General features: G+C 37.2%; 1 protein-coding gene across 1 annotated transcript in view; it reads left to right on the top strand.

Moving 5' to 3' along the window:
- Nucleotides 1-26,132, top strand: part of GPR158 (G protein-coupled receptor 158) — a 187,172-nt gene that overhangs the window by 98,383 nt on the left and 62,657 nt on the right. Inside the window, exon 5 of the mRNA XM_071428788.1 lies at nt 6,280-6,348. Coding sequence (XP_071284889.1) covers nt 6,280-6,348 — 69 coding nt within the window. The remainder of the gene's footprint in view (nt 1-6,279; nt 6,349-26,132) is intronic.

The following is a 26,132-nucleotide window of genomic DNA, read 5'->3' as shown; positions in this document are numbered from 1 at the left end:
GTGCTTTTTTCCAGTGAAACATACATTCCATGATCTAAACTTAATGAGGGGTTACTTAACTTAATAAATTCTGAAGAGATGAAAAATCTCACCCTTTTTGGGATTAGGAATTCTCAGATGCAATCATAAAGTATTCATTTGGAGTGGTTTAGCACTTGGCTCTTGTAAAGTAAAAGTGAATAAAATAAACTGAAGTTGGATTTAAAACCTTCCAAAGTATGGGGTTTTGACTGATCTGAAATTATTATATTGATTTTCATCTATAGTTAACTGGTCTTCTAAGTCATGAAAATAATGAGAATTTTTTTTACCTCAATCAGATTTATTCTAACGCTGTTCACATCATTTTCAGTTTGTTTCCTCTGAGATGTTATGAATCTTGAACTTTGCAGTCAGATTGGTTTTTTTATCCTTTTACCATAAACTGTTTATTTCTGTGTGATTGAACTACAACTTATACAGATGATTTTATTGAGCTGTGGTTTATCTTCTGTAATAGGTGAGGCCAGGTTGCATAAGAAAGCTGAAGTTTAGTTCAGGTATTCTGAAGCTATTTGCAAACTAAACAGGGGAACATACTGAGCCCTGCCTCCTGCTCCTGAAATTTGGTTTCCTATTTCATCAGATTTTTTGTGTTGTATTCAATTTAATCTCTTGGTGATTCGGTGATTAATCAATATTAGATTGCACTTTATTCTTGAAAGTAATGTATTTGGATCTTCATTCAATTTCTGTGTTAATTGAATGCAAATCTAGTGAAACAGACACTTTAAGTGATCCAGATTTTTGATGATTGCCATTGTACATATTCATCTTTTGAATTAACCATAAATCTGTGAATAGACTGAAATTGAACTTAGGTGTTCACCTCATTACTGATTTTCTTTGATGTATATATTCACCACTATTTGAGGAGAAGCAGGTGACTTGATCTAAGCAATATGTCCCCAAGGAAGGAATTTCTGCCCTTGTAAGAAAAGATGTCCCTGGGACATTAACCATTTTTATTGTGAGGGTTCTTCACCAGCAAACACTCTTTTCTCAAATGTCTGTCTTGTACATAGTGCCACTTAGATTCAGCAATGCCCATGTTTCTAAATGCAGAACACCCTACCTTCATCATGATTTATCTCAACAGATTCTGTTACTTGTATAACAGAAAGAATCAAGGGCCACATGAATTGAAAAATTAAATATTTGGGGATTTCTTGGATGCCTGAAATCTTTTGTACTTGTAATGAAATTGCTTTTTGATTGATTGTCTTTGCTTTTCCTGACTTTTTTTTCCAAGTAAAAAGTAAATATAATAATTATATTCTGTTTGAGCTCACCTATAACTAGTAATAGAAAAAAAAAATTGACCTTCATGTAAGTCTTTTTCAAAGGCTTGAAAGGGAAAGGAGAGAACATGAGGATTATATTTATTTGGTTTAGGAGTACTGCACAAAACCTGCAAATGCCAGAAAATTCTGACAATTTATCAGTACAGTTTAAGTGGCAGCCCGTAACTGTAGACCTGTTTTTGGAAAATTGGTCTTTGCTGTGAATATTTCTGTACTTGAAATCTTTATTCTATTAGGAGGCTATGATTCAAATAGGTTAAAAATATTTATTAGTGTGATCAAAGGTTGAGCAGGACACACAGAAATTTTCAAAAGAGATATAACTTTTTCCCCCTTGAATTGGAGAATTTTTCCTGCAGTTAGCTGGGAATGAGTTGTTTGAATTTTGTACCTCAACCAACAATAATAAAATTAAAGCAAAGCCTTGTTATGGAATTCAACATTTAGATTTTCATGAGTAGTGGTCCTAATCAGTCCCTGAATTTATTATCAAGACAATAAATAATTTATGACACTACTGTTATAGGGTACTAACTGAGGATTTAGGGGACTCCTTCCAGTTGTTTTCATGCCCATTCTTTAGTCCCCAGTACTCCTCTTCCAGGTGTGAACAGTATTAGGTTGCCCACCACAACGAAATAATAGTTCCACTCTTTTCTGCAGCTCCCGATATCAGTGTCTGGGAACTGGAAGTCCAATTTCTGTTTCTTAACAGAGGAGCCAAACATCTTGCTACTGCTCAGCCTTGGGAACAGAAAGAAGAATCTGTGCATTCTATTTCTTAAAAGTAAACTTTAATTGAGATAATATTCCTGAAATATAGTTTTTCCACACAGCTCTTTCACTAAGAAAGATAAGAGTGTCTTTGTGTTTGGGAAAAGGTATGTGGGATAAGACAGAGGAAAAAGGGCTTTAGATGGGCTTTTGAAACACAGCTCATGGAAATCAAGACAAAAATATAGTCATACTGATAAAAAATTTATTTGTTGGGAAGGTGTATTTTATTAAGAGAAACAACTGGTAATAAAACATTTCAGACCAGGTATTTTCAATTTGACAAAAATCTCTTCTCACTTCTTTAATTTAATAGAAGTAAAGAACCACCTTTCTAAACTCTGAAAACTCAGGTTTTCAGAGAAGTAAGAGACAGATTTGGGAATACAGTCCTGTAAGGTCCCATCACATCTCCCATTTCCTCATGTGCAGGGTGGGATGGATCTGCCAGACCTGCACCACCAGGGTCTTCCTGGGGCACTGCAGAGCGAGCACATTGCCTTCAGATCTACCTTTAGCTGCACTTTTTATTGCACTTCTTTTGAGACAATTTGCATAGTAATTTTTCTAGTCACCTCAAATTTATCAATTTATCAGCTTAGCACAGCAGAGCAAACCTGTGCCCATTCTCTATATTTCCTTGCTTCTCTACCATTCTGTCGTGTATCCATATGTGCTTACACATGGAGTGTAGATACACTTTCCAGTTTAATAAATATGAATGTATTCAAAGTTGGGATTAAAGAAGAAATGTATCTGATTTTTTTTTTCTCTAATGGTTTCTCATATGCTTTATTTATCTGAAAGGCAAGCTCACATTCTGGTGAAACCACCTTTGTAAAAGGAAATTTTCTGTAAGTCACAGCCCTCTTTGGTCATTCTTTTTATTACAGAAGTGGCGGAACTATTTAAAAAAAGTGAAAAAAATCAAAATATGCCAACCTTTTCCCCCACTAGGTTTCCATGTTACCATGCTCATATAATAGACAGTGACATGTGGCCCTGGAGGAACCTGCAGTCTTCCTGGACTGACATGAAAAGTCTACAGTTAATTCAGTTCAGTTAATTCAGTATTACACAATGTAACCAATACAGGATGACTTTAATTTTATTTTGGCTTTTTTTTTCTCCACTATGAAAATACTCTGACACTCATATCACTAATTTATGTGATGACATTCAGGAATTCAGTGCTAATTAATGCTTTTGTATTTCCTGGTTTGCTTAGGACCACAGACAGTTGAAATGTGATCTCTTCTGTGCTTGTTTATACATCAATTCAGCTTTTGTTTTGTTATGCTTGATGCAACTTGGGCAGCTACACTTTTTAAAATTTCCCTTGTGCAAATAATTATTTAAGATTTATTTATGACCATTTAGCGGTGGCTAAGAGGCATGTATGACTTTCCTTTCTTAATGGGATTTTTCACAGAAATGGTGTTACTTTCTGAGATTCAAGGTTAAGGAATGACTGTTTATCTCAAAGGCTGCTAATGTGTCCTGGATGGAATGGATGGATGGAAGACTGAGCAAATCCCAAGGCATGAATCAGTCCTTCACAAACAGCACTCTTTGCAGACCTAGATAAGTGAATGGTATAGGTAGCTAAGTATGGAAGTTAGTATGAAGCTAGAAACAAAATAAATTGCAGTATTGCTTAGGTGTGAGCAATGAGTAACCATTGAGCAAGACAAGGAAATCCAGGAAGGACAGTTCTACTGACACAAGTAAGTAAAGATAGAAATGAAACCCTGAATGGGAGATGAATACACAAAATGGCAAAAAACAAACTGAACACAAGAGGAACAGCCAGAGAAATAAATAAATAAAATCAAAATAAGTGCCAACAAGCAAGACAGATGCAAAACACCCCAAGCAGCTGTAAAAAAAGCAAAAAAAGAAAAAAGAAAAAGCAGGCAAATATTACACCCAAGTGGAAGAAATTCTCAGTGTCTGAAGTTTCAGGGCTGTGTCCTAGAATGCCCTAATTTCTGTGAATTCCATTAGAGAATTTTGTTTGTCCAGCCTATATAGGTGGGCACTGGCTGGTGGAGACTTTGGGCAATCATTGGTTTCCTTTCTTTCATTTATTCTCTTAAAGGAGGAAGGAGCAAAGGCTTTTTTTCCTGAGGTGTGTGGGCATATTCACTGCTGTGTATGTTGCAAATGCCCATAAAGCATTTGTGATCTTGCCCCCAGCCACGTGCCTGAGGGACCTGTATTTGCAAAATCTGTACAGTGGAAGATTCAGCTTTCAGTGGAAACACTGTTACTCACAGAGTTCTGGAAATACCTGTATGTCTAATAAAATATTTTTAGTAAATTAATTTTGAAACATTCTACTTTAGTTTGGTTGCCTTCTCTTTAGTTAATCCCTGTTTTTAAAGTTTCAGAGCTGGATAATTTTTTCTTCTTGGACTTCTTGGGCTATAGTGGTCATTATGGAAGAAATAAAAATATTTTAAAATCAAGTGTTAAAATAGCTCTTTTTCTTTGCAGTAGAGAAAACCAACAGTTTCAAAAATGTAGTTTGGGAGAATTCTTATACTAAAGTTTACAACCTGTTTTTTTATTTTCTCTACACTTACATAAAGATAGTTATACTATTTTGTATTGGAAGTTTTGAGCCTTTCTTCATCATTGTGGATGGCACTCATCTCTGCTAGAATGTATATTCCATTTGCCAAAGAATCCTGTTTAGAAGAGAATCTGTAAGCATTAGGTGAAACCCCCTGCTCCCCTGGTACCAAAGACTGAGGTGAAAGTATAGTCAAAACCTGGATTCAAGCCCATTTTGAATTCTAGAGTTGCTCTATAAGCCACACTTCTTTTAGGGCAGGAGGCAGAATAAATAGTATTCACAGATAATGGTCCCTACCAGAACACAGGTGAGAAGAAATAATGGGATAATTTATTGTTATGGAAGAAGAGCTGGAAATGCTCAAGTTCTTTGTCCCAGCAGGTTATCTTATGATTATGCTTCCCAGAAACAAGCTTGATAAGAAAAGACTGATCAGGATGTGAAAGACTTGTTTAGAAAAAAAATGTCTACATGGGAGTTAAATGGATTTTAGATGGTTTAGTTAATGTCCATCTTCTCTATATGGAGCTCATCTCAGTTGCTTTGTTGGTCATTCTGGTATATAGGGATGCTTTGTGCATAATAAGAAAAGAAAATATTTTTTAGTGGTTTGAGTATTTTTCAGTCATGAGAGACATGAGCTCACTGACCTCTACCTTGTATGTTTGAGCCACTGGTGGAAGGGAGGGCACTGGCATGATAAACAGCATTATCCCACCTCTCTGGGTCTGCTTCTCTTTGGCCTCTTCCTGTGTGTGACTCCAACCCAGCTTCTTGCTGAACAAAGAGGAAGATATGTGGTGGTCATCCTCTGGTGCTCACAGCCTCTGCACCTGGGCTGAACCTCACACATGCCAGCAAAGCACTCCTGCTTTTGCAGTGCTTGATTCTGAGTCATTAACCCTCAACATTTCAGTTTCTCGCAAGTGTTGATGTTTTGTCTCTAAGATAAGGCACAGTTGGCCTGTACATAAATCATCAAACTTATTGGAATACCCTTTGTATTAGGAAAAATAATTGATTTTTTTTAATTTTAAGATTTAAGAAAACCATGTTGGTTTTCTTAACCAACATGTGGTGAGGAACTGACCACTGTAGTATTTTACAATCCTGAGAAGTTAATGAATCAACATCTTTGTACAAAAATTTCAGGGAAAGTAGATACACTTGCAGTCTAAGACCACACTTTATATTCAGTAAAATTGTAGATTATTCATACTTATTATGGACTTCTTGAAATTTAAACAATGCAGAGCAAATTCTATGGTTAAATTCATGTCTATAATTCCCATGATCCCTAAGTCTTGACACTTGAGAATAGATTTAGCAATTTCAAATCAAATCCAGGTAATGTCTGTTGCATAGTATTTAACATTGGAAAAAGATATTTTAAATTTAATTTTGTAAAACACAGCCATTGTTATGGGCCTGTGATTTAAAGAGTGTGGAGCATGCAAGCATGGCAGACAGCTTAATAAACATTACTGTGGAAGTGTTACACTGACAAAAGTGAAGGCACCTTTATGAAAATGACACACAGAGAAAAATTTCTAACATTTTGTGTTGGTTTTTGTCTTCTAGAGTATCAGGGCTTCAGGGCTGGTGCTGCTGGAAACCATTCTTTTTGGATCACTTCTTCTGTACTTCCCAGTAAGTCAAACTATAACTTTAAAAAAAATAATTATACCCTTGCTGATGTTTTAAAACACTGTATGAATGACTCTGGTGAAAGTATAAATGTAAAAACTGTTTATTAATTTTTAGTTTAATCTGACTACAAAATGTGCTGTGCTCTTCAAATAGCCTTAAAAACACTCGAGTGTTTTACTATATTTGTAATAATTCTCCATTTTCAATTTGGTAAAAATTGCCAGTCGTTTAATTGGAAGTTTTTGGGTGTTCTGGGTTAAGATGAGATTTTGCTTTGAAAGACAATATCACTGTGATCTGTGGTATGGGGGAAAAAAGCAAGGTATGTAAAAGGAAGACACTGATTATAGCAAATATTTCCCTGGAATGTAGCATAAATGAGATTAATTATTTCAGTGCATTACTGGCATTTATTTTGATGTTTCTGAAGGTATGTGGCATCTTCAACATCCTGTCATTGGGAAAATTAGATGGCATTACCCTTATCCCTTATCCTGTACCCTTATCCTGGAAAAAAGTAATTTCATAGTCACATGAGAAATATACCAGAAACCTCATATGAATATGTGTCCATTCTCTTTCCAAAAGTCCCAGGAAAGCTGAGCTTGTTAATTGCCACATAAATCCAAAATAATGACTAGATAAAGCAAGACATCAATATTGTATATTGAACAAAGTTGGTAGAAAGCATGTAGGTTGGGAGACAATCAAAGATGGAGTTGTGGACTATTTTAAAATATGTTTATCTTCTCTTTCCCTCAGTAGTCAGAATTTTTTGTGCTTTTACAGATGATCATGTAGTTACTGAAAGATGAGCTGGATAACAAAACTCTTCAGTAGCTGCAGAACAAGTAGGAAATAAACTGCAGTAGAATGTGTGAAGAATACTATAAATAAACACAAACCCTAGTGGAATTTTTATACATTCCTTTTTGAATCGTGTGGGCCTTTCAAGTTCTAAAGAAAAAGTGTGTGCATTTCTAGGATAGTTTTATGTATTTTTTCATCCTTCACTTTGGAGAAGTCAGGGAAATTAAAGTTTTTGGTTTTTTCATGTTGGACAAAAGTTTTTTGCAACTTGCAATAAATACATCTCCCATGGGTTTTCAGAGCTTCTTTCATATTTCTTTTCAGTGAACAGAACAGAAAGCCCAGGCACTGCTTCCTCAGCTGGTGCTGTGGAGCATTTACAGAAATTCATGGCATAAAGCATTATGCAGGGGGTTTCCTTTCCATGGCTGTCTCCTCTTTGCTTTCTGAGAGAACCCTGGGCCAGGTTGGCTTCCCCAGGCAGGTGCTCAGTTAGAACCAGTCAGTGACTGCACAGCCCCAGCTCCAAAGTGTGAGAAGCCTCATCAGAGCTCATCAGAATTGTGTCTGCAGTCTGCTCACCTGTCACCCATCCTTCAGTTCATTTCCCAGTTCTTGTCTTGGTCCTCCATTTGTTGTGCTTCACAAAGACAAACATCCTTTGGTGGCTGGCTTCAGGTGCTCAGCACCTGGGACACTGAGATATTGCTGTGGAAAAAGGCTTCTCTCAGTAGGTGACTTGAAGGACAGTGGTGTTGGATGCAAGAGCTGGTGACCATCCACCATCTTTAAATGCAGAGGGAGAAGAAAGGAGGTGTCCTGGGAGGGAGCAGTTCAATAACCCAAGTGTCCCCTCCGCTCTTCACTGACATTTAAGCCCCTTTTTCTTTGTCACTGACATTAAGGATGTTTAATGTACAATGAGTGCAAAATGACAGTTTGACATATTATGAGGAAACAATTTTTTGCTGGAAATTGCTGAGTAGCCCGTGTCCCAGATAGGATGTAGATACTTGACCAGAGTTGATCTTTCTCTGCAGATCTCAAGCTCCTACTACATCAAACTGTCCACTGAGAACACATTCTATTAGAAATGAATAGGCAGAGTGCAAGACTTGGCTTCTCTCTTCTAGCAGTTTAATGTTCCCACGCTCTTTGCTGGGGCACTCTTCTTTCTTATACAGGGAATTACTAATCAGGCTGTTACTCCTACAGACTCGGGGAAAAGAAAGAGAGCAATTTTATCATTTCTATTTTGAGGGTTTTAGGGGAGGGATGTAGCAAATGTGATAGTGGGAGGTCCTTTGCATTTTCAGACAGAGAAATTAATCTTGATTTCACCGACCAGAAAAATATGGTTTTGTAAAATCAAAGAAGATCAGAAAGATCAGCTTTCCAATAAATTAACTGCAAGGAATTTTTCATCAATTTCTGATTCAGGGCAAGACAGTGAAACAGTAAATGTGTGAAAGCTATAAGGCATAGTCTTTTTAAGAAAGAAAAGCTGCAAGGTGTGAATTATGAGGGGTGGGTCCTTGGAATGTGAACTCTTGATGTTTTGCTGTACATGGACAGAATCTAAATGTGCTCACCTGCTTATTGTCTGGGAAAGGAGCACAAAGTAGGGAAGAATGACACAAGAAAGAAAAGCCAAGTTTTGAAAGAGTCTTGTTTTCACCAGCTGACATTCACACACATATTCATTCATAGCAGGGTGTAGAGCATATATTATCAATATAGGTGTTGGTCATAAGACATGGACCTGCAAAACAGATTTTATTTTTACTGGCTTATATTTATCTACCCCTTCATGTTATTTGGTGTTTTTATTTGCTTTCAAGAAGAATGGGGAATATTTTGTGACCTAGAGATGTGGTTAAAGACATAGTAATATGTGCCCAGAGGTCATTGTTTCAACTGTTTGATTTGGTCCTCATTTTATGCTAGAGGAGTACATTAGAGCTCTAGGACTAGTTAATATAGATCTCACATCTTATACACCCAAATTAGGCAGTGTTTTCCACAGATAGTAGGAAATGTGACTTAATGTATGGAATGGAGTTCATAAGCACCACTGCAGTAGGGTGCTGTCTTCTAACATAAGGCGGTTTTCCTTCGGTATCATCTCTTCTTCTATTGTGATTTGGAATGTAAAACTAAAGAGCTTTGCTTTCACAATCAACCAAGTGTGGAATTACACAGCTTGGCTTAGTGCATGTAACAATGTAAAGATACTTAGGGGTGGCATTTCAGTTCTAAATAACTGAAATCTCTATTCATTTTAGGATTCAGTGCAAAATTAAACTCTTGTTTAAAAAACAAAATCCCCTTAGATTTTCTCTGCACTGCTTTAAGTCTTTGGCATCTTTGTTCTCCACTCTCCTACACTGCCTTAATTCTTTCTTTCTAGATCTGTTTACTCAGTCTGGCTCAGATTGTTTTGAGAGCCTTCAGCATACAAATTTCACTGGGTCTAGAAGGGGTTTATTCCATCTCTGACTTTCCCTACCCTCCAATTAAATGAAAACCAAAACTTACTTTGTTACATTGCTGAATTTCTTTCACTAATTGTTGTTGTTTTCATGCTTACATGCAGTAATCTATTCATAGTATAACATCATTAATTGAAAAATAATATCACCAGTCAGCTGCTTTTGGTGAGAAAAACAGCTGTTACAATGCCCTTCTAACCAAATGGGAAGTGCAAATGATGGTCTGCACCTAAATTTATTATTCAAGTTCTGCTATACTCATAACAACACTGATCTTTCCTGAATTATAAGCAGGCAGATGAGCTTTGTCTATTGCAAATGCATAGATTTTACTCAGAACTTGCTGGGCAGCTCACATTTCTGAAGCTCTCATTTCTTATATTTTCTGTAATCTCATAGTAACATCTCTAATTTCCCTTAACTTAGTCTTTCCAGTTATCAATGGATCTCCTCCAAATGAACACTAGACTTTCTAATTGATTTTGTTTATATTTCTTTGTTCTTAGATTTTGAACTGAAAGCCAAAACCCAACCATTTTATGGACGAGTCCCTTAATTTCTGTGCTTGGCACCTGAGGGGAAGAATCTCATTACTTTCCTTGTCCAGAAACACTATTTTGAATCCTTTAGACCTTTCTTAACTCCCTGTCTTGCTAATGCTTGGAACACGCATTTCAAAGTTTCACACAAGTTTAAAAACTCTGCTTGCTACAAAGACCTTCCAATAAAGTGAGCAGTAGCACAATGTTGTAAGAGAGTAGCCTGTTAATTGCATTATAAGGGTGAGATCTCAGGTGATTCTAGACATCTGTGATGGACACAAGTTGAAAAATAGGAGATTCTGATAAGATATCAAGAAAAATTTTTTTTAACTGTGAGGATTGTCAATTACCAAAATTCTTTGTTCAGAGTTTATGAAATTTGGAGGCATCAGGACTTGACTGGGCCCAGGTCTGAGCAACGTCATCTAGTTTTGGGTAGGGAGCTGGACAAGATAACCTGCAAAGCTCCCTTGCAAATGAAATTCTGTGAGTCTGTGTTTCTTATGTGTGCATCCATAGCTGAGACAATCACCCTATGCTCACCTAATCCTGGAGAGAAACTGGGCCTTTTATGACTTGTTTTAAACTTGGGACTTGAAGATGAGGTGCATCGTGGCCAACACTTCAGGGACTAAAAATTAAGTCTGAGGTACTTGTGAATGTGAAAAGAGAACACTGTGAAATACTCTTATGCATTTGTCCCTCAAATAAGGGGTGTGTTACAAAAGCACAGTCACTGTTTATTCCATACATATTGATGTGCACTGAGGCCAACTGAAAAGTTTGCTTCTTCCAACACATTTAGCGCTGCAAGTCTGCTCTGATACCCCAGATGTTTCAGGCTGATTCTTTTTCAGGATATAACCACTTTGCCTTTACTCACAAAATAGTGTTCAAAGCTTTTACAATGAACACTCATCATTTTGTTCTTGTTCAGGTAAAGAGCATGCCTGTCTTTGGTGTTCATGTCACTGCAGTCCAAGGACACAGTGTAAATATCTGTTCTAAAATAATCACTACAGATTTCCACAGTATTCTAGGAAAAGGTTGTTTAATTTTATTTGGATCACAGTGGATTAGATATCCAGCCAATGCAAAAGGCAGATTTTAAATACCATGTTGCAAAGATTTTATATGTACATTGTATGCTTGGCATAGATGTGAGTGAGCCAGGCAGAAGCTGATGCAGTAGTTAGTCTCTCTTGGTCAATGTCCTCCTCAGATGAACATACTTTTTGGAGTTAACGTGCAACCAGTAAACCAATACCTTTTTTTTGAGAGCCAGCTTGCTTTAAATGCAAAAACCAGAAGTCAGCTAGTGTAGCCTCTGCATTACAGGCTACCAAGTACAGAAACCTCATAGGTACTGGAAACACTTGTGTCCTTGCCCTGAACCATGCTAAGAAAAATGTTTATGACTGCTTTTACTGATAGGAAGCAAGCACTGGATATTTTCTGCTTTTTGAATATATTTATTTAAAATGTCAGAAAAATAAGATACATCTGGTATTTCTTCATGGTTCTCTTGTCACTAATCTACATAGCTATCCTAAAAAATTTGGCAGCTACTGTCAGGGAGATAAGTAGAGGCTGTTGTATATGTGATTATCCACATTAAGAACTGTGATTAGGCAGAGCTATATGTCTTCTGATTTTAGTTACATATTGGCATCTCTGTGTATATGACAAAAGTTTAAGGTAGTGGAAACTCAGTCAAGCTATGCCAGAGCATGTTAGAGCTATGACATCATAAATTCTAAGAGATATAGAATTTGGTGGAATTTGGTGAGGAGTATTTGTGTATGTCCTCTGTGTTTGGGTGTGTCTGTGTGCTGTGTTCTCCTTGAGTTGGGAGGGACGTCAAGAGGCCTCTACTCCAACTCCTGCACAAAGGACAGTCAGCTGTAGGGCTTCATACAAGACAAGGTTACTAAGGGCTTTATTTTTATTGGCCTTAAAAACCTGCAGGGATGGAGACTACCCAATCAGGCAGTGTGCAGGCATGCAGTAAAGTCACATGGTTGTAGTTTTTTTGGATAGTGATAAAATATGTGATGTTGCTGGAACATATCATGGGATTTATACATGGCAGGCTGAAGATAGGTCAGTGAAGGTACAGGTACTGATTTTACTATTCTTTCACACCTTGCTCATCCTTGTGGCATTACCTGTGATACAATGACAAAACTCAATCTTCCCCTTCTATGGATTTGAAGGTGGAGTAGGTATTGTAGGAGGGCATTGCTGGTTTTGTTACTCTGAAAGCTTTTTTTGAGAAGTTCAAAGGGCACATTTTTCAGAGTCTGGGTTCACTGAATAGCCAAGTATATGTGTGAAGGGCTTGTTGAGAGTAGGAGAGAAAAGGACAGCAGCCAGTGACCTGAGCCAACTGCTACATCGGGTTTTTGTTGACGCTTTTATTTTAAATTAATATCTTGCACTGCTTGTAGGCACTTATGTGGTACAGTCTTGCCAGCCCTTCATTCAGATAAATTAATCTTGTAGAGAGGGGAGCAGAGCAAGATCTTGTGGTCTTTCTTCTTTACTCATAATTCCACTGAAGTAAGTTGCATGAGTAAACTTATACATACAAGAATTTGTAGATAAAACTCTAGGTAAAACATTAATATACTCTTTTCAAAGAAGTGATATAAAACCAGAGTACAGTCCTGAAAAATAGTGAACAATTTTTAGTCAGGGGATGTAAAATTTTTTTGATACAGCTTGAATAGTAACGAATGCATAAGTTGAAAATGTGCTACATTTGAGAAGTGAAAGTGTGGGGAACACTTTTCTGATCATAAAATGCTTTGAAACACAAAAATCATCAGAGGGTAAAATGTGAGTGCATTCCAAGGGGGGAAAATAGTGCTGGGACATATTCATAGTATGTTCCTTACTAAAGCCTGGAACCATGTTCTAATAATCCATCCTCCTTGCTCTGCTCTCTAAAGCTGAACCTTTGGTGCTTGGCAAGCTCTCGAGCAGGAGAACACAGCAGAGCCACTTCCATGCCAAAGAAATTCTGAAGAACACCTGATTGAAAAAGTTTAATCAGTGAGAGGCTTCATTTGGCCCACTGTTTCTGCTGAATTGGAGTTAGAAAAGAGGAAGAAAGTCTTTTATATAACACTTTTATGTTTAGTCTTTTATATATCTATTACATAATTCCTGTTGGGTCTCAGGGCATATAAACTAGAAAGGAATAACTTTCTCAGCCAAACATTTTGATGACCACATTGATCACTTGGCAAGTGAGCTGAGTCAATAGCAAGATGCTTAGAATATGTTTGAATTTTTCTCTAATGACTTAAATTTATGAAAAAATTGACACATGAAAAAAAGGCACTCTTATGTATTAGTTCAAAATCTGTGATAGAACTTTTACAGGAAAGATATTGAAAGACACAATATTACATTTTTATTAAATTATAAAACCAAAGAGGCAAGTGGTTTTGATAGTATAGATGAGCCATGATTGAGCTGTGCCAGAAAGGAAAATATTAAAAATTTTAGTCACCACATACATATTTTCAGTAGGGGATAGCCCTTGCATCAGTGGTTTACCTTCTGTTAATAGTTTACCACCTGTGAGACTGCATGTTGGTGGGAGATAATTTTCAGTCATTCTTTTTGACTTATCCAAGTATCTTTCAGTGAAAGTTGGGGACATATTCCTTTCTTTCCATCAAATGCCTTTTCTCTTTTTTTACTCATGCTTTCATACCTAAGACCCAAGGAGCAATACCTATAGTCAAGTGAAAGGCCTGTAGGTTGTCTTTAATCTTGCTGAACTTGTTGGATTCAGCCGCTGCCTGCTTTGTGGTTCTTGTCATCTGCATCAACAAGAATCTGAAGCAAAATGAAAGCAGAAGCAGTTCATGCTTAAGCAAGACTTGATAAGCTTAGATAAGCTGGTCAACCATGCTGTTTCTAGTATGAAATTGAGTGCAGTTGTAAACCAATGCTGTCAGGGGGAAACTGGCAACATTATAACTCACAGTGCCTTGGAATATGAGATTGAAATAAGACATTGACCACTAGAATATGTACAGGTGAGTGATAAAACATGATATCCTGCCTATCATCTTCCATGGCACTTTATAGACTACTCTGCATCAACACAAAAGGAGCAAAAGGAAAAGACAGAGTCTCCATCTCAAAGCCTGTTCCCTGTGAATAATACAGGAGCTGAATTATGGTTTTTTTTTTCTCCTTTGGTTTTTCTTCTCAGTCTCTCTTCTTTTATGTATGAATGCATTAGGTATTTCCTAACCATCTACTCAGATTTTAAGTGTTGCACCACGAAGAGTGATTAATGGTTAATGATTAGGAGAGATAAGAAATTCAATACTCAATGGAGAAAGAGAAGAGTTGATGTTTTTGGAAGAGATCCTTAAGAAAGGAGATTTTATCCATCAGAGATGGGGCTGCCCATAGCCATTCTACAAGCTGAGAACTGAGAAGATTCAGGCAGTGGTGTCTTTATGGTTTATAATACCAACTGCTAGAAGTTGAGAAGTTTGCAGGCAAAAGTATATGACAACTAGTGAAATCTTTGCACTGGAAAAATTTTACAGAATTATAATACTGATAGTGCAAAGTTTTTATTACTGTGTAGCACTTCTAAACATATCCTTTCTAAACTCTGAGATAAGAAATCAGAGGAATTTTAATAATTGCTTTTAACCCAAGACCACGTATCATCTGATGTAAATAGGAAATTAGCTTTTTGCTTGTAGAGAGGAACTGGAAAAAGTAATATAAACAGTTATGAGAGTAGAGAGAAGTTTACAATATAACATATAATTTGCAATATGAAATTATCAAAGCACATCAACGAATACCAGTGTACGAGCTATTCTGTATTTCTGTTAGGATTGATAATAGTGGAATCATCTGACAAAATATATCAAAATTTTAGTTTACCAGGGTTAAAAAAATGAAGAGTTAGGGGTCAGCAGGTCTAAAATTTGCTATGTAACTAGCCAGATATATTGTATATATATATATATTAGTGCCTGGGTCTAAATCTACATCACATCAAGTAGAGAGAGATGAGATTTCTGTTCTTAAAAGTAACAACAGTACTTCAGATGCAACAAAAGATGTTCATTAGAGCAAGCAATTAGTCATTAGAAAAAGCAGCTTCTTCCCATGTGATACAAACTTTCTTATTTCTTTGATATAACTCTTCTTATTAGAATCACATACAAAAAGTATTGTTTTCAGCATTGTTTTATACAAATTCCTAATTTTCTAGATTTTCTGCCTTTCTGGGACTAAGCACAGATCTGCAAATATATGCAAGTTTGGAGAAAACTATTAGGAAATATTATGTCCATATCCATGTGCTGATCTGTCTGAAATCTGAATCCAAAGTATATTTCTTGTAGTGTCATGATGCCATGCAGTAAGGTCTGCACATTTTTGGGGGAAAAAAAAAAAAAAAAAAAAAAGCCAAGAGAAATACGTCAATTCAATCAAAGCTCTTGGCAGAAATGGATGGCAGGATTTCCAAGCTAGAAAATTTAAAGGAATTCCAAGGTAATACATATGGACAAAATACCTACAGAAAATAAAATGATTAAATTAGTCTTTCATTGCACAAAAAGTAGTGGAAGAAAATAACATTTTATATAGTTCTCTGACATATCATTAGACGATAATTTATCAAACTTAAATTATTTAAATCATCCACAATTTTCATTATTATTTGATGATAATATTTTAAAGAAGCCAGGATGCCAGAGCTGTATTGCAGATGGTTGAATCAGTAAAAGCAATGTAAAGAGAAAAGGAAAAGAATGATACTGAGAAAATAGAATAGAGAGCTTTCCCCCGAGAACTAAAACACAGCAAAAAGTCCAGTATAGAAACTGGAAAATTAATCCAAAATTGAGCAACCAAACAGTATAGAAATGAAAACAAGGCACAAATGGCATCTTGTACCTGAATACAGTCAGGACTCTCATTGTCACGACTACATGTTATAGAAGATATTTATAAAACCACAGATTGTACATTCAGTGCTTGTTCCTTGCTTGCCTACAGTTATTTCTCACTACTCCTTGCAAGCTTTCTTCTCCTTTCCTAAAACACCACTTACATAATTGTGGAATATAAATCTTTTATTCTTTCCTTTTACTTCCTCTGTATTGATGTGTGGTTTCTCATCTCATATTTAAATTATGAACCCTTTGGTACAGGGATGTTTGGCATTGCTGCACTGTGCACAGCAGGGTCCTGATCAATGAGAAAGAATCACATTACAGATTACTGTTACTAATAATAACAGTGAAAGTATTTAAAAATATTTTATTAAGGGTGTGAGCAAGGACACAGTTAATGGTGAATTTCTCATATCTTCAGAGGACTGGTAGCATGCAACTGTTTTTATACTTCTAGAGAGTATAGGTACTCTATGAGAATTATCTGAGAATATTTGAGTTATATTTGAAAAGATTAAGCCATAAAAATACTAATAGAAAAAAGCCTAATACTGGTTCCATGTGAAACTGCTCTGCTAATTTCTATGAAGCTGCAGTCAACTTGTATGAGAAGACATGCATTAGATGATAAACAAAGCAGTTGAAAAATAGTAGAAGAAAATTAATTGAGCTTGGTGGAAAGCATCAGTCTGTGGGATTTAAGGTGACAGAGGGAATAGTGGAAAATCTGGCAATGTGAAGGGGCAACAGCAAGAAAAGGTCCCAGTTCTACTTAAATGAATATTTCTGTCCTTTTCTGAATAGACACAGAATGTTGAATGTGTCCATTTTTAGGGGTTCAGATCCCTGATCAGAAGGTGCAGCCTGTCCCAGTGGGTGCATTCCAGCATTCCAGGTACCCTGGGGCAGCTCTGTTGGTGTGGGTTGAAACCAGGCCAGCTTCAGATCCCTGAGCTGCCTCATGGGGGGCATGCCTTTACACATAAGGGACTTGGGACTCTCTCAGACTAACCAATGATTTAAAACTGCTTTTCCATGGTCTGAGTAGGGTTTGGTAGTCCCTTAGTTTGGCTTTGCCAGCAAGACTGGATCCTACACATTACCAGCTGAAGGGAGGGTGCTCAGAAAGGAGTTAGGTTTTGGCACTGCCATGAGTTGGGAGGGTTCAGATGCATGCTAGATTAGACAAGGATTTTGTGACTTACAGCAGCAAATACTCTTGAAGCTTTAGTCCTTAGACCCCTTGGAAAGTAATGATTACTGGGCTGCCTGTCTGGTTTTCTCTTATATATTGCAGTGCAGACTGTAGAGGGTCCTTGCTTTGTATGTCCTGTGTGAGATTGGCTCAAGGCTGGTGAGAAAGGCAGTGAGGCAAAAACCAGGCAAAAGTAAATCTAAGCATTTACTTGGAATCCCTGGAAACTTTATCAGTGTCAGAGTCATTGGTTGTAAAAGTAATCTTGAAGGGTCAAATGGATTGGAAAATCCAAAATCATAGAAAATCCATAGTCATAGCATGCACACACATAAATTCTGACATATTCTGAATGTGTTGCACTGGTGCACATGGGCAGATCCACCAGGCTGAGTGCATTCCTTGGGTGTGCTGCAGTCTTGGTGCTTTGGGGTGGAATACAGTTGTGTTAGGAATTTCTGTCAGGAGAGCATTCCCTATGCTGCTGCCATTCCAGCAGCAGTGCTTCATCCCTGACAGCGTTTGCCCACTGAGAGGTTGCTACAAGGAGGTTTGGGTCTACTTTGTGGTGTGTACAAAGTTTAGATAAGAAATAATTTTTCATAAAGGGATCTAATAGTTCTTTATTTAACTTCTTTTTTTTTCTATTAAATTTATATTGATACAGTTTTTCCTGTATGATCAAAACATTTTTGATAATTTTCACTGAAAGAAATGTTTAAACCTGTTATATGTATATCTTAAAGGGACACTTTATATAGCATATGCTGGTACTTATTCAGACTGTGATGAAGTTACGACAAGAAATATAAAAAAAGATAAGATAAAAAATACAAGAATTATATTAAACTATTAGAGAGTGTCCAAAGGAGGGCAACAAGGATGGTGAAGGGTCTTTAAGGGAAGCTGTGTGAGGAGTGACTGAGATCACTTGGATTGTTCAGCCTGGGAAAGAGAAGGCTGAGGGGAGACCTCACTGCAGCTACAACTTCCTTGTGAGGAGAAGAGGAGGGGCAGGCACTGATCTCTTCACTCTTGTGACCAGTGACAGGAGCTGAGGGAATGGTCTGAAGCTGTGTCAGGTCAGGTTTAGGCTGGATGTTAAAAAAAGGTTCTTCACCCAGAGGATGGTTGGGCACTGGGGCAGCTGCCCATGGAAGTGGTCACAGCACCAGCCTGGCAGAGTTCCAGTGGCATTTGGACAATGCTCTCAGGCACAGGGTGGGATTCTTGGAGCTGTCCTGTGCAGGGCCAGGAGCTGGACTCAGTGATCCTTGTGGGTTCCTTCCAACTCAGCATGTTCTGTGGTTCTGTGATTCTGTGATTTATAGGAAGAAAGGTAAAGGAAGTTATGTTGGCATAAGGAAGTCTTTTCCACTTTTCCTTCAGGCATTGTATCTTGTTTAAACTTTGATCTTACTTTTAAATGTTGGAATTTTCTAGAGGAAATAATTTGTTCTGACAGTTTTTAAAACATGGATCTATGATTTAACCTCCAGATCTCTTCTTCTATGTCAATCCAAGTGTATAAGTTGTCACATTGGTCAGAGTCAAAAAAGATTGTATATATTCCAGCAGTATGTTGTTGAATGTCTAAATCTTGCTTAATTTGTTAACAACCTAATCCCCAGCACATACTGGAGTGCTATATATAGAGCAAGTATTCTTAATGTTCAACTCTCTCTCTCTCTTAAATTCTTAATCTGGCATCACCAGCATGGTGAACACTTGAAATGTGGGGTTTTTTAAAAATCTGACAGGGCTTGCTGGCCCCTAGAATCAGCTCATCCTTTTTTCTGCCTTTATTGGTGGCATTGCCTTGAAATCTGTAGAGAACTGATCTATAAAATCTGTGTGGTGGGTTATTTAGTCAGCTATTTATATCCATATTTATTAAACTTGTATCTACTTTCCAAGCCTTCAGGCATTTTTACATCTTTGAAATAATAATCAACATAAGTTACTGCCATAGTGGCAGGCACTCTCTGTTCAAGTAATCACCAATTGTTGCTACAAGAAGGCAGAATGCTGTCATAACAAGTATTTTAAAACCCTAAGGAACATTTTTATTAACCATTAATGCAATGTAAGGCTCTGTTAGAATATGATATGCTCAGTTGTTTGAAGACCCAGGAATTTTGAAAGATAGCTGAAACAGAAACATGCTCTAAATGCTTAGCATGTAAATCTTAAGCAAGATTAATAAGTTAATTACTGGCAACAATAACATATCTGCCAGTTTCAGAGAAAGAAAGAATACATGAAACACAAGAATACATAAAAAAACAAAGACCAAGAATACATAAAAAATTTAAGGTTTCTATTTTAGCTGCTCTTCATGTAACTTTTCTGGAACCAAAGCCTATTCCAAGTTACTAGATTTGCAGGACAAGAAACTTGATCTGTCTTGATCCTGAGCTGAGATGTCTTTATATGGGCTGTAATTACTGCTGTTGGTCGTGGGATTAACAAATAATAAGGAGCATTTCTTTTCTCAGGCAGGATATTTTGTCTGTTTAGGATAAGGGACATCAGTGCTTACTACATTTGAAAAGGAAACCTATATTATATTTTTCACAAGTGTTTGTGAACTGAGCTAACCTGTTACCATCAAAAGCCTTTCATATAAAATGATGTAGTTGTGAAAGGCATTCATTTCTGGTTTGACTCTCCAGTGTGCATAGCAGACACCAGACGTGATCAAGAACTTGCAGATGTGAAATTGATAACTAATTATATTTGATACCATAATTAGTATGTGTTACTGTTAATAGTTATAATAAAAATAATGGATCAGATTAAACAAGGAAGTTGACAGAATGAATTCCTGAGACAACAGTAAAGGAGAGAAAAATTCTCAGTTACTTTCAACAAATGCAAGACGTTTGGGACCTTGATCTAACTTCAAGTAATATTTAGTCTTAAATAATTGAGAAATAGGTTAGAGAACAGAACGAAGTTGAAAAAAGTTGAAAGCATTCAATGTGAAAGAGAGAAAACTATATTGAGCACAGAGAAGTCCCTGTTGCTAAACACTGAGTGCTCTATTGGTCTAGAGAGCACAGCCGACGTTCTTGGGATTTTCAGTTCTCTTGAGTTATCTAAGCAAGCTCAAAGAAATGTTCTTTTTTTACCCTCCATGTATATCTTTCATAAAGTAGATGACATTTTGTAGCATGATACACTGAATCTGCTAGGTTTATTTCCTCAGACTGTTTAAAGTAATGCATTTTTCTCAGACATGTCACAAGCAATCCTGTCAAAATCTGCCTGAGTGGATTTATTTTAAATCATAAATACTTGTGCTATATATAGCAAATGTTCAAGAACCTTGAAGAAAAAGAAGGTCATGGCCTTCTGAGTACTCACAACTCCACAACTAAATATGAGTCTTGAAATGTTTGTTTTGGGCAGTTTCACGCATATGGGGTCACACCACTTGGTTGGTTTATCTGATTGCTATCTCTCAATCTTAGCAGCCTGACTTCTCTTTTAAAAAATTGCTGTGTTTCTCCCTGCCCCCTTGGAGTCCAGTTATTTTTGGTTTCTCTTTGCCATCTCATTCTTAGTTCTGGTGACAACTGTTAATTTTGCTCTTAAATATTTTGCCCTTCTGCTTTTATGCTCTTTTTATTGTACAGTTGTTTATTCAACACCACGAGCATCTTGGTAGGGAGGGTGAAGAAGGAAGTTCATATAAATAAATAATTGCAGTTAAATACAGAGGTCTGCCTAGCAACAAAATGCAGTGGAATATGTCTCTCCTGCTAGAAGGTGGGCCTTTTCTTTGATAAATCAGTGAAATGTTTGGAGGACTCCCCCTGTGCTCAGGAAGGAGTGGAACATTTGAAGAAAGCCTCCTTCTGCTGTTTTGTTATCTGTTAATGAATGCATTTTGTGGACCGTGCAAGTGAGCTGTGCCAGGAATGCAAATAAAAAATCTTCTTTGGGAAGGCTGGTATTTCTAATGCCTTATTTTTGCAGCTGCAGTACAGGAGGGAGCCAGCAGGTTGGTTATAGGTATTTTTGGATGGTGTCTCTCAAAGGAGGAGACCAAAGATGCTTGAATAGTTTAGCCATTAGTAGGGAACATATTTCCTCATACACCTCCAATTTTAATTATGGCAAGTCTTTTAAGCACTCCACCTGCCATTGGGTAAGTATTGCAATCACAGGTTGCAGTGCTCAGTTTTGGTGCCCTGAGGTCAAGTGAGGCACCCTGTACATGGGAGGGCTGTGAGCTCAGTCAGGGGCACAGAGAGCAGCACGCCTGCTTTGCTTGCTTAGCAATGTCCTGGAGAGAGAAGGATTTGTGCTCGTCATCTGCCTAGTTTTTCTGCATGGGAAAACCTCTTCCTTCACCAGGGCTGCAGACTTGAACTCTTTCTTCAAGTAGACCATGCAATCTTCACTTTCTTACCAAGTACAGGTGATAAAACCCCCAGCCCATGGACAGCATTTTAATTCAATATTCCACTTGTTAATGTTTTCCTTCTGGATGTGACACTTGGGTCTTGTTCACCTCTCTGGCTCAGAAGACACAAACTTGTACCACCTTGAAGAAAGTTTTACTGATTTGTCTCTAGGATGCCATAGCATGGGAGGTGTTCAGCCTCTTGTGCTGAGACTGTTCCGTTTCACATTGCTCCATTAAGCAGCAGTAAATGGGTATAAGCACAAGTATTAATTCAACTACAGAGCAGTAGGAAAGGTGTTGTACCCTTAGATTACATATTGGTTAAAATGGGGTGATCTGGCTTTGTAACTGCTTCAGGGAATGGTTAAGTTATTTTTAGGTATGAGCAGAAAGTGGCATATGGGCCTCAACTGTTGGCACTGAGAAAACGTAGCTTGAATTTGGTTGTTCTCCAGGTTAAATCATTCACTGTCAAGAGCTTTCCTCAGAAACCTGCTAATTGTTGCACTGCAGACAGGTGTGTTGTTTTGTCTCATCCCACCGAATTTACAAAATAATAAAAAAATTGCTCCTTTGATGTTTTTTTCCTTATTCAAAATGTTCCTGTTTGAAATAAATGGCAGTTACAATCACATTAAACTAACCCTAAGTTACAGAGGGAGCATAATTCAGCAAAACAAACTAGAAGTCCTAGGGTTGTTCTGAGTGTCTGAGCTCAAATCTTTAGGTCCTGAAAAGATTTGATATCATGTGAGGAAAATTTATCAGGTTTTTAATGATAACTGAAAAAGACATTAAATATCAAAGATATGCTTGTCTAATGCAACCTTATATCTCAAATGTTTTTGTGGTGTCTCTTTCTTTTTGAAAAAGAAATTGTCCATACCATATCAAACAATTAAGAATTCTTCAATAAGTGCACTTGGTAATGCAGTTTTCTGGAAAACCTGAATGTATGCAAAGGCTAGAAAATGCAATATGAAAATGAAATATTTGGATATGTGCCCATTATTCCTAAGGGATTTTACTGGTGCTGCTTGTTCAGGTCCTGAGGAGCTATACATATGGTGGAGGTGTCATATGAAGCTTTGTTTCCAAGAGGAGGAGAATTTACTACCCTTAGTTTCTCCCAGTTAATAATGTCACATTGTGCACCCCGATTTCTCTCTTTCCTGCATCATTGTACTTCAGACTTGTGATCAACTGTGCAGTGACCTCCACAGACTCCTTTAAGTTTTTTGAGTCTACACTCAACTTCCTGAAAATCTGCTTCAAGATTCATCTCTCCTACTTTCCCCTTCCATGCAGTGTTTTTCCAAGGGGAGATTTCTGTTCTGAGTTGTTCTGTTTAGTTGGTTGCCACCTACATGTGTTGAAGCTTTTGAAGACTGCTCTTTCAGAGTCGAGTATGTTGTTCTCAAACTCTTAAAGAAATATTCTTCTGAGGTCTGTAATGAATAGTTCTTCTCAGGCTCCTCTCAATCCATCCAGCTGTGGTGCTGATATATTGCTTGAGATTGCTCCATCACAGCTTGTAGGCCTAATCTTCACCTCAGTGCTTTCCATTTTAGGACTTTTTAATTTTTCTTCTGTAATGAAAATGTCACCTGTCCATTAAGAACATGGCCCTCAATGTGCTGATGGCTCTATTACTTTCTATACCATCTTATTTCTGTGTTTCTGCATTTTTCACAAGTTGCCTAAAGTCCATGAAGTATAACTTTTGTCCTAGGTCCATTTCATTCCAAATCAGTTCAATTTTCTAAAGTTCTTTTCTTCCTTTGAGACACCCAGCTCAAAATAGCAAAAAAAGTTAAATTAGGCTAAATAGTTCTGAATGTTTTTCCAGCTTGTTCTCTTCTCTAGTAAATCAGAGTTGATGGATGGGCTTTACATGGTCTGACAGGTTAGTGGGTGCTGCCTCCACTTGAGAAAGAGGGAGTACTGAAAACTCTGAGTAAAACTTTGGAGTGGTTATTTGCAGTGCAGGGATTTTAAAATTATTATTATTATTATTATTACTTTTTTTAAAAAATTAATTTTAACTCTGGACATCACATTTAACCATAGGCTCCCTTTAGCCTGTGGAGGGAAGTAGGCACCTCTGGAGGGCAGAACTCAGAGCCTGTAGAAAGATGATGTGGTTTGGCCTCTGCCTGCAGTGCTCCCCACTGAATACAGAGGGAGCTTGGGCTGTCTTGGAATTTAGTGATTCACTTGTCTTCCCTGGCTCAGGTGTGTAGAACATCTGCTCCAGATTCCTAGTCCCAGTAGAAATAGCTGGATTATAATATCAAACCACCTTAGTTGAATGTGGTGAGGAGAGTGAATCCAAAGAGTGAGACTTTCTCACATGCTGTGTGAAGGAGTTTTTTATGGCTCATGGAGATACCCTGTGAATTGTTCTGCAATAAAGCAGCTTTTCAGGGCTGCTTAGGATTGCAGGAGACTGATACTGATCTGTGTTGCTTTTCATAAAGCAGAAAACATTGGCACAGATACACTCAAATTATGCTATTTTGGTATCCATGGGCTTTAAAATCAGTGTGCATGAAAAGTAGCTAACTTTTGAAAGGGAATAATCATTATACAGGCAAAAAAGAAATCACAACAAATGCACCAAATCTATTTCTGTATTTAAGTGTTTGTTTTCTGTATGTTTTCAGATATTTATACAAGCATGTGAATAATTTTATGATGTTCTTTAAAAAAATCACCTGCATATGTGCATATGTGACTAAAAGAAAATGACAGAAGAACCTGATCATCTTGAATACAGAAATTTATTTTGCTAAATTTTAATTTCTCAGTTATAATAATTTTTCGATATCTGCTTAACACTCTGTAAATATTTTTTATACATAGATTTCTATTAAACATTTTTTTCTCTTCTGACTAGACCAAAAAAGTATGAGCACTCCAGCCCTCTTAGCCAAGCAAACTGTCCAAACAATTATTTTGGAAGGTAAAAATGTTCATATCCATGTGATTTAAGAACTATGAGAATGTCTTCCTTCTGGGAAGTGTTTCATTCCTATTTCCATAGTTTCTACTGTGGAGTGAATTTTGAGTTTGCAGATGTAGCTGGCTTCTTCTGGACTTCATTAATTACCCATAGTGAATTAATTATGTTAATAACATAATTTGCTTGATATGATTAGTGTAGATTGAAGATTAATGTAGATCATGCCAGCGGAGTATGTCACTCATTTTTGCAATTCATCCAATTACTGGTAGCTTCAGTTTACCTACAGCAGATTTATCAGACAGACATCCAGCCTTCGTTAGGGAACATTAGGAGCTGGAGTGTTCCCAGCACTTCTTCTGGAGGCTGGTCACGCTGTGGTCTCTGGCTTGTGCCCGCTGCTGTTGTTGCTTCAGGTGCATAAGCTGAAAATGAAAAGTCAATAGTTCCAGCAGAGATGTCTGCAGTAAACTAATCAGCCCCGGCTGGATTGAGATGTCCGGCTGGTATTTTAGTGGAGAGAGTTTTTCTAAATTGCTTGTTGTCAAAATAAATACCAACAAAAATTATCCTGAGGAGGATAGCAGACAGTTCTGTCCTGCTCTTTGCTGTTGTTTAGCAAGGTATTTCAAAGTCCTGGTCTGTCCCCATTACCTTTTCCAAATAACCATCTTAATAGTTGATGTCAATAAAATTCTTACCTTGACTCATGAGCCTGCCAACATGTAGTTCAGGGAGAGCATGTGCAGCAAGGAAGGAGGTATTTCAGAAGAACCTAAACCATCAGGTATCTTTTTTCCCCAAAGTTTGTGTTAAATACTCTCTGGCTTTGTTAGGTTAAGACAAGGAGATAAGTATTTTTGGAACTCTAAATACTGCATCTTTTCTTTTCCCCAGGTTGGAGTCACTATTTGGAAACACTCAACACGCCCCCCCCCCCCCCCACCTTATACTGTATATTTGTAGGGATTTCAGCTTTAGTGTAACAAGGTATAAAAGTCTTTGTGAGTCTCTTTTATGACCTGCATCTTGCATTAAGTATACTTGACAAATTGCTCTGAATAATTTAATCTATTATGTCTTGATTTAGCTGCAGCTCTTGCAAGATTTATTTTAATATAGACTACCATTATGTTTTTAAAGGATTCCTTTTTCCTAAAGTCACAGATGTGGTCTTAAAATTAATTGTTAGATTTTCCTTGGTTTTAATAAAATAATGAAAATACATATCCTTAAAACTATTATTAAAATGTGTCAGTGGTTAGGCAAATGAATGGGCTGAAGAGATGTCAGGGGTTTTTCATTAGAGATGGTTCAGTTTATTAAAATGTTTCTCTTTCTACTTCTTTGGTTGCCGCGTTTCTTTTAAGAAAAGAGGACCATAATGCTCCCAGTAAGTAAGTTTAGGGGGT

Source organism: Agelaius tricolor, unplaced genomic scaffold (genome assembly GCF_023055355.1).
Source record: "Agelaius tricolor isolate 1412-34295 unplaced genomic scaffold, bAgeTri1.0.p SCAF_6, whole genome shotgun sequence".
In the NCBI taxonomy this organism is placed as follows: Eukaryota; Metazoa; Chordata; class Aves; order Passeriformes; family Icteridae; genus Agelaius; species Agelaius tricolor.
Note: the sequence above shows the minus strand (reverse complement) of the source record. Positions and strands in the feature narration are given on the sequence as shown.